We start from the raw sequence: 9343 nt of genomic DNA on the forward strand, positions 1-9343 counted from the left end.
GACTAGGAAACCCGGACAACCAAAAACATTATGCAGATACGTCAATGCGTCGAGTGTTGCTTCGAGCCGTGCTTCAAGTCACGAAGGTTTGTTGCAGTATGAAGATGATCATTCAGAACACGATGGCCAAGTCGACAATGATGTTTTTGACCAAGAAAGTGGAGATGAAGCAATAGCAGAACGGCTGCTCCAGACGTCGCTTGTGTCAATTATAGAAAAACGTCCAAGGGCAGATACACGCGTGAGCCAACCAGATACGTCACCTGGTAATGCCCAGACGAATGAATACGATGACGAACAGATGAAAGTGAATTTCATCGAAAAAATGGCTCTTATGGCAAATATTGATGTCGAAGAAGTCATTCACGGACCTGGATCGAAACGTGGGAGCTCGTAAAGCGTCCAGAGCAAGGAAGAGTAATAGGCTCCAAATTGATACTCAAAAATAAGACAGATGCCGAGGGAAGGATCGAGGGCAGAAAGGCGCGAACAGTGGCCAGGGGCTTTACGCAAAGATCTGGATTAGACTAGGATGAGACATCAGTGGCAAGACTGGAAACCATTAGATTGGTGGCGTCATTGTCAATTGGAATGGGAGCGAAACTGCACCAGATGGATGTGGAAACATCATATCTCCATGGAGAAGTCGATAAGGAGCTATCTTTGGAAGTTCCAGCGGCACTGAAAGAAGCTCTGGAGAATATAATACGAAGCGAGCGAAGGGACTCGTCAATTCCACCCAACGCAGCAAAACTGCAGAAGAGCTTTACCGCAGGAAATCAAGCGTGCAGTCTAGGCAAGGCGATTTACGGATAAATGCAAACCGGGAAAAAGTGGTACCAGCGACTATGCGCAGTACTCAGAAAATTGGGATTAAAACCCACAATATCAGACCCATGTTTATTCCAACGTCGACATGGACAAGGAATTTTATTGTTAGCAGCCTATGTGGATGATTTATTAGTAACTTCGAACAACGAAGAGTTAATGGAGGATCTGAAGAAGGGGCTACAACAAGAGTTCCAGATAAAGAACTTGGGTAAGGCGAAATATTGCCTTGAGATTGAAATCGAGCGAGAAAACGGACGTGTGAGCCTGAATCAAAGGAAATATGTCGAAGAACTTCTGAAAAGATTCGGCATAACCACATGCACACCACAGAATACACCAGCAAACCCAACATCAAGGTTGAAAGCAGCCACAGACCCGACGAAATCGTCGAAGAATCCACACTACCGAGAGCTAGTGGGATCACTAATGTATTTAGCGGTAGCGACGAGACCAGATATCGCGCACAGTGTAAACGTGCTGAGTCACTTCAACGAGGATCCAAAAGTGGAATATTAGGGCGCGGCAAAGAGAGTGCTTAGATATCTAAAAGGAATACCGGATCTAGCACTTATTTACGAAGGAGCAGTGGATAAGTTAATCGGATATGCCGACGCAGATTGGGGAAATGATCCCACAGATTCGAAGACTTATACAGAATACGCATTCACACTGGGAGGTACCGCGATCAGCTGGAAGTCCAAGAAACAAAGAACTATGGCGTTATCAATGACAGAAGCAGAATACTAGGCACTAAATCAGGCGACGAAGGAGTGGATGTACTTGAGAGGTCTCCTCAACGAATTGGCATTCCCAGGATTATCAGATGGGATGATTTATTGCGATAATCAAGGCGCAATAAAATGATCGGCGGCAACTGGATTTTACAATCGAACAAAACCATGCCATAATCCACTTCAATTTCGTCAAGGAAGCTGTTAAAAATAAAGCTTGAAAGGTTCTCATAGCGTGAGCAGCAAGTCGTGCGTAATATATTGATATACTAGACACACTTTAGTATATCAATATATTACGCACGACTTGCTGCTCACGCTATGAGAACCTTTCAAGCTTTATTTTTAACAAAGTACTCTCAATAGATATTCCCGTGGTTTAGAAATGGGCTCTTGTATTAATTATTTCAGTGAATTCTGCTTATTAACCAGAATCTAGAATGACAATTTAGTTATGGTAAAGTATTCATCCAGACATAGGAAATTTTTCCTCGAGTGCTGGAGAGAAGATGGCTATATTTGAATACTATCCTAGTATAGCCATTCATAAGGCCACACTGAATACAAAATGAGAAGTTATTTTGAAAAATCTCAAAAAACACTTTCGATCTCCTTTTCTAGAAACAACGAAATGAAAATTTCAAACTAAACCGGAATTGGAAACATAACAATTGAAAAGTAGAAATCGGAAAGTGGGTGGCCTTACATATAACGGCAAAAATGTCAGGTTTTCCAGATTTTAAAAACCAATTAAGATAGACGAATATGCACTAATTTGCATATTAATTATGTATCACGGATTTTCGTTTTTACTCCAAGAAAATTCTACTGAGATGATGACAACATCTGTCGAGTTTCTGTATTCTAGTTTTTTACTGATCAAAACAACAATAACATGTTTTACAATGAACTTGAAATCTCGGGGGTGTGATTTTGCTAATTTGAACAAAACATCTTGACATTAACCTCGAATAAACCAGGCGACTATATCCGCTAATTTTTAGAAATTTCGAGAACCATAAATAAGAATTTTAATAAATCGAATTTGTTTAAAGGATTTTTTGTTTTGTTAATAGCAAGGGTTGCTGAATGAATGAAGAATTTTCACGTAAGAAGTCAACGATTGATTAAATATTCTCAATAAAGTTGAAACTGCAGAATATAACGTTGATGCTCACCAAATTCTTGTTGACTTCAAACGGGCATACAATAGACCAATACTGTACAAAATATTGTTTAAATTTGAAGTTGGTTTGAGAATAATGAGACTTCACTGTCAGTTTGGCTTTCAAGTAAAGATACGCAACCAGTCAAAAAGATGTTGCGGCACAGGATCGGGATTGAAGGGTTGAAGTACATAATTTGAAAGACGCCAGTGCTTCTAAATGGTAAGCGCCTGTATAAATAACTCCAGATAGTGGGTTACATTGATGATATAAACATCCTGGCGCGATCGCAAGAGAAAGAGCGAAGGAGGGCCTAATAAAACTAAAGGCAGAAGTGGGAGAATTTGGCCTAAAATTAAACGAAAAGAAGATCAAATTTAGTACACAAACCAGAAGAACGATACTAATCAAACAGAAGACGGCACTAAATAATAACAACATTGTAAGTTTGCGGAAAACCTATGGCAGTACTCAAACGGCCACATTGCGATTACCAGTATACGCAGCGCAGAAGTTATTGGCAGCCGGGAAGGTTCAAATCGGATCGGTTGTTAGTCGTCTGAGAGAGCAGATTTCTCTAAAGAGGTGCGAAGGAAGTGAGGGACAGGATTACCGGCATACTGCCGGAAGAGGTGCTAACTTCAATGAAAAAATGAAGTTTATACAAATAAGAGTCGATTAAGATTTACTCGAGCAGACCATTTACGAATCCAAGGTGGAAATTGCCATTATTAGCGAACTCTACAGAAACCGTCACGGTGGCGTATGGGTTACAGACTGGACTGGTGGAGCGGCGATATGGGCATGCGGTTGACAAGTCATACAATGTACTGGGGGTCAGGCATCCAGCGGCTTTGTGTGGGCGCAAATAAACAGGGTATATGTGTACAGCTGTTACGTCCCACAAGCCTGACATTGCGCGAATTCGAGGAAATGCTTGACAGTCTTGTTCTCGACGCAAGGGGTCATAGTCCAAGAGTGATTGCTGTTGACTTCAACACTTGGGCCCGTGAGTGGGGTAGCAGAGAGGTAAATGCAAGAGGCCGCAGTCTATTAGCCGCTTTCGCACAGTTGGATATCATTCTGACCAACGAAGGATATGTAAACACCTTTCAGAAAGGGGGTCTGCCTCAATCGTAGACCTAACTTTTGTCAGCCCTGCACTGGCACATGGTATGCCCTGGTGTGTCAGGAAGGACTACACCCACAGCGATCACCAGGTAATCTTCTTTGGGCTATGGGTGGAGTTACCGGGCAAAAGACCATCATGCCCAAAACCGAGAAAAATGTCAGGCTGGTCCGCTAAAGCTCTGGATTAGCAAACTTTCATAGAGGTGTGCTTAGACCAACCTAATAAAGCACGCGCCTCTACGGAAAGAGCTGTCTACGTGGCCCAATGAATCGTCAGAGCGTGTGACGCGTCCATGCCTAGGAGGTGCTTATTCCACACTAAACTAGATACCTCACCCGATTGTCCAAACTGCGATGGAGTCCCAGAGGACCCAGAGCATGTATTCTTCCACTGTCCAAGGTTTCTGGAGGAAAGGAAGAACCTAGAGGAGACTCTAGGAGAGGTGCTCGTACCAGAGAATCTGGTGCGAAGAATGTTAGCATGTCAGGAAGACTGGGATGCGATCAACTCCAGGGTCGTATCTATCTGAAGCAAACTGCGAAAGGCAGAGGAGAATAGAAAAGCGCGGTTACGTACGCCGCGCAGAGACGAGAACAAGCTAAAATGAGCTGACTCCGCCCCGTGATGTAATACCGTACGGTGGTTTCACGGGGCTTTGGGGAAGTCGGGGGTGGTTTTAGTGGGTAAGAATCCCACACGCTGGCGTGCCCAGGCCAGTGTCTTTTGAAGATTTCCACCTCCACAAAAAAAAATACTTTTCGGAGATGGGATATGAGATCGGTGATAGACCTTACGTTTGTTAGCGATACATAGTCTAAGGATCTCCAATGGCAGGTGAACGAGGAATATACGCACAATGATCATCAGGTCATCATTTTCCAGATGGAGTGTACGACAGGAGCAGAGCGAATCAAGAACACTGCAGTCGGCTTCCATGCCCCGCCGCACGGTACTCACGAAATGAATGCCCAACTTCTAGTGGAATGCCGAAATCGAAGAGCTTCGTAAAGTTTACCTTAAAGCCAGAAGACACCGCCAACGTAGCAAAAACCAGCCTGAGTCTGAAAAGCTGCACAACCAATATAAGAAGGCGGGGAAACAATTGCAAGCAGCCATCTCCAGAAGTGAAAATGAACATTTCAAGAGGTTATGCAAGGAAGCGGACTTCGACCCATGGGGAGATGCATACAAGGCAGTTAAGGCATCAATTAAGGGTGAGCGCTCACCGCCGATCACTAACCCTGATTTGCTGTGCGATATCATTAGCACTCTCTTCCTACAAGCTCCAAGTGAACCGAACCTACCCACTGTCCAGATAGATCCCGGTGAAATTCCCGAGGTAACTACTGAAGAAGTCCTGGAAGTCGCGAAGAAGATTCCCGAAAATAAAACCCCAAGTTTAGACAGCATTTCGAATAAATCACTGACAGTGGCCGTCGAAACAGTTCCAAGGTGGTTTGCTGAAACATTTACGACGTGCTCATGCGAACGCTCTGCTCAAAATGAGTGAACCCACAATCGACCAAAAACAACAACGAGTTGACGATTCTGAGTAATGTTTGAAGCTATTCCCCCATAAAAAAACCCGAATTCATACATCCATATGAAAACATGAACTCCATTATTTCATACCCGAATTATCAGTTAGGGTAAAACAAATTCCACTATAAAAATGCTATCGAAAAATTGTATAACCGCTATAATCATTGTACCGCCCTCGAAGGCAAATATATTGAATAATAAAAAAAAAATTTCAATGTTAGCCTGCAAACTTTTCAGGTCACCATAAAACTTTCATTCGCCTTTTTATCTGTATTACAGCCGGGAGATGTAGACAATAAAACAAGCTGGAGAAATCTATGCTTTTGAACGTCTAATCTTCATGAGAATGTAAGGCACAGTTGAGGTAGACAGAAATACAACATTGGGTTGTACCTATTATATGATAAACCCAAAGCTACGTCCATATTAAGATTCAAAACCTCCAATAGCCAGGCCAGGTAGAGTATATCATCAACGGCGCTTCAACCGTTGTTCGGCCTAGGCCTGTCTTAGTAAGGAACTTCAGCTGTCCCGGTTCCCGAAGCCCGCCAATTCGATATCACTTAAAGCTGTCTGGCACCCTCACCTACACCATCGCTCCATTTGAAGCAGCGTCTGCCCCTCTTTTTTTTTCTACTATAGATATTGCTCTTATAGATTTTCCGGGATGGATTATCCTCGTCCATAAGGATTAGGTGATCCGCCCACCGCAATCTATTGAGCGAGATTTATCCGCAACCAGACGGTCATGGTACCGCTCATAAATGCCTTTGTATTATAGACTACGGAGTCGTCCATCCTCATATAAGAGACCAAAATTTCTTCGGATTCTTTTCTCGAATGTCGCCAAGATTTCGCATTTTTTTTTTTTTTTTTTTGAAAGGAAAATAGGTTTTCGAGGAATACACGAGAACTGGCAAGATCATTGTCCTGTACAGTAAGACCTTCCATCCTATGGTGAGACGTTCCGAGCGGCAAAGTTTTTGTAAACTGAAATAGGTTCTGTTGGGTGCCAACTATCATACGCAGATTTCATAGTGGCAGCTGTTATCGGTGGTATTTTTTACCCTAAATATCGGTCTCTTTGATCGAAAAATCAAACTAATCATCATGAGCACTATGGTGGGAACACCACTGGCCCAGGTTTTCAGCTCGCTAACCAATCAGGTCATTTGGTTGAACACGCCCTTCTAATTTTCAAAACTGATATCTTACTCGGGATTAACCGCAAGACACTTCCAAATCAGTCCCCTTAATATAGGGAAAGCCTCTGACTCCGTATGTCAACGCGAACTCGTCTAAATTTTAGTTAGTTAAAGTTTAGCAACAGCTCTCCTCATCGTAGTCCTGCTGGGATCCCAACTAAGATCCATTCTTTCCACAATCCTATTCTCTCTCTGACTTCGAAAATGTTTTCTGCTACCAAAATCCCTGTCCCTCAACTTCAATTCAATTTCCATTCATACCGTTAAACCAGTCGTCTATGTAGACATCACCACCTCCAACTTATCCAACGTCCCTCACATAAACAAGCGCGCTCAAATAACTATATCTTATCCTTCGGTTCAATAAATCGATGACAATAAAAAAGTCAAAACTGTCTGGTGTCTCCCTTAAACATTTGCAGTCTTTGCAAAGAGACCATGGGGGGGGGGGGGGGGTTTGTTTTCTTCAAATCATAATTTATACTGATATCCTTAATTTACCGACTGATATGAAAGTTGATAATACATACTTGACTTACACAAATACTTCAACAACTCGACTATTATTATTTCTAATTTTCTGATTTTTGATTCTCTTTTCTTGGATTAATTCCTAGCGCCGCTATTTCGTTTGATATATTATAGCGGTCCTCTAAACTCAGCACAATTGTGGATCTAAAATTTATCTGTGATCGTTCTGTATTCTTGTTGAAACTATCTAAAATTCAGGAATAAAACTACGAATTTCCAATCAGTTTTAAGAATGCACGAGTAATTTCTCAAAATTTTCAAATTATTTTGAAAAGAAAAAGCCAAAAAGTAAAAATATAATTCGATCCAAAATTTTCAATTTTATCATAGTAAGCCTGTAACTATGCAAAACCAGTTTTGACGAAAGTTACTTTTTGGCCTAAGTAGCTCTACAAGATTCTTTTACCGTCAAAAATATTCTGAATAAGATAAAATTTGTTAAGCTACTTTTTGGAGTACTTAATTTGGGACAAAACAGCTTCCTCGACGCTGATGATTATATTGACTTCCGTATGTCCTATATAACGAAAGCATATATACTACATATATTTATTTAAGTATGTCGAGATATACGTCATATAATAATCCAAACCATTTTGAATGCCGAATATTAACTAACGTTAAATCTGAAGCGTGTCTTTAAGTGTACTCGTAAATTGATAGAAGCTCCTCGTTTTCTCTGAAAATTGAAGAAAGGAAGTTTCTAAAATAGTCATTCTACAGCTCAATAAAAGATATTTAGCCATGAAAGGATAGTGAGTTCTATCGAATATTCTAGTAAACCTTTGAATGAATATTATTTCTCGTCATTTCAAAAAAACAGGGTAAGCGAACTGTGGTAAAAAGACCAAGTACGTCAGCGGTGAATCTAAATTGTAGACTTGAATGGTGGCTATTTGTCGCGAAAACAGTAAATCAAACGAAATTTTGAAAATCTAAATGTTATTCGTATGCAAATCAAGTATTCCAATGTTTTAGTTAATACATAAACGCTTTTTTGGAAAGTACTTAATCAGGAAATTTAAACAGAATATTGAAGATGCAAAAATTGTTATCATAATAAGATATTAGCTCAAAAATTAATTTTGGCAAACCCGAGACCTGTGCTAGCCTTGACGATACCGGTCTCAATTAAACTGCATTCATGGAAGATGGACACTCATCAGTGCTCGTTTTACTATGTAGAAGCAGCCATATAAATACTGTTATTGCAACTAGCGATCATCAGTCAGGATCTATTCGTCCAGAAGACAACAATCTCCATACAAGATGGTACGGAGAATTCCAAAGAATCTATAATAAGATAAAAATATAAATACAATCTGCTAATGAACGCCTTTATTTCTATCTTACAGAAATTCGTAGTTTTGGCCGTCGCTTTGATTGGAACCGCCTCAGCCAGTCTTGTTGCTCCATTGGGCCATGGATACTCCGGATTGGGATGGGGACATTCAGCTGTCGGCGGACCAGTTGTTGCTTCAGTAGCTCCTGCCATCAGCACCTATTCAGCTCATGCTGTATCTGCTCCAGTTGTTGCTTCAGTAGCTCCAGTCATCTCCTCATACCATGCTGCTCCAGCTCTTGTTTCTGCCCCAGCTCTCACTGCCCATGCTGTAGCTACTCCAATCATCTCTGCCCACAGTGGTCTTGCTAGTCCAGTCATTGGCCATGGTTGGGGACATGATGTCATCGCTCTTGACCTCTGGAAGAAGAAGAAGGCTGCCGCTCACTAAGGACTTGTAACGAACATCTGGGTTTGGAAGGACAAATAAATTAGATTTATGACATAATGAACTTGTCTTTTCATGAAAATTGTCACTTGCTCCTTCTTACACTTTTCAGTCTCAAAAAAGTTCTCTATAAAATGCCTTTGAAGCTACCGGAATTCCACACTATGAAGTCTAACAAGTAATGATTTAATCTAATGACAGATTGCTAGTCCTATCTCCGGTAGAAAATGCGTTCCCAGATAACACCTCTTAGAAAGAAATGTAATTTTGATAGGCTCCAAACTAAGTCCCTACTTCTTCCGTCCAAAGAGGGTGAAAGTAAGGAAGGGGAGATTTTATTCTCTGCTTAATCAGGTGGAAATCAAGTGTGAGTAAAACGAAAGGGCAAATCATGTCGACCTCTCCTCCGTAATATGAACTGTAAGCGCAAACAGACTAAGTAGGATAGAATGAAGAAAAGAAAATTTACAGAGAA

The 9343-nt window shown here is 41.2% G+C and overlaps 1 protein-coding gene across 1 annotated transcript; it reads left to right on the forward strand.

Annotated features, from left to right (window-relative positions):
* Positions 1–8255: 8255 nt before the first annotated feature.
* LOC119649012 (cuticle protein 16.5-like) lies at positions 8256–8932 on the forward strand. Its single transcript, XM_038050963.1, has 2 exons — positions 8256–8410; positions 8494–8932. Exons 1-2 carry the CDS (start codon positions 8408–8410, stop codon positions 8869–8871), a joined length of 381 nt encoding a protein of 126 aa, XP_037906891.1. The 5' UTR covers positions 8256–8407; the 3' UTR covers positions 8872–8932.
* The last annotated feature ends 411 nt before the right edge of the window (positions 8933–9343 follow it).

This window comes from Hermetia illucens, chromosome 2, assembly GCF_905115235.1.
Source record: "Hermetia illucens chromosome 2, iHerIll2.2.curated.20191125, whole genome shotgun sequence".
NCBI lineage: Eukaryota > Metazoa > Arthropoda > Insecta > Diptera > Stratiomyidae > Hermetia > Hermetia illucens.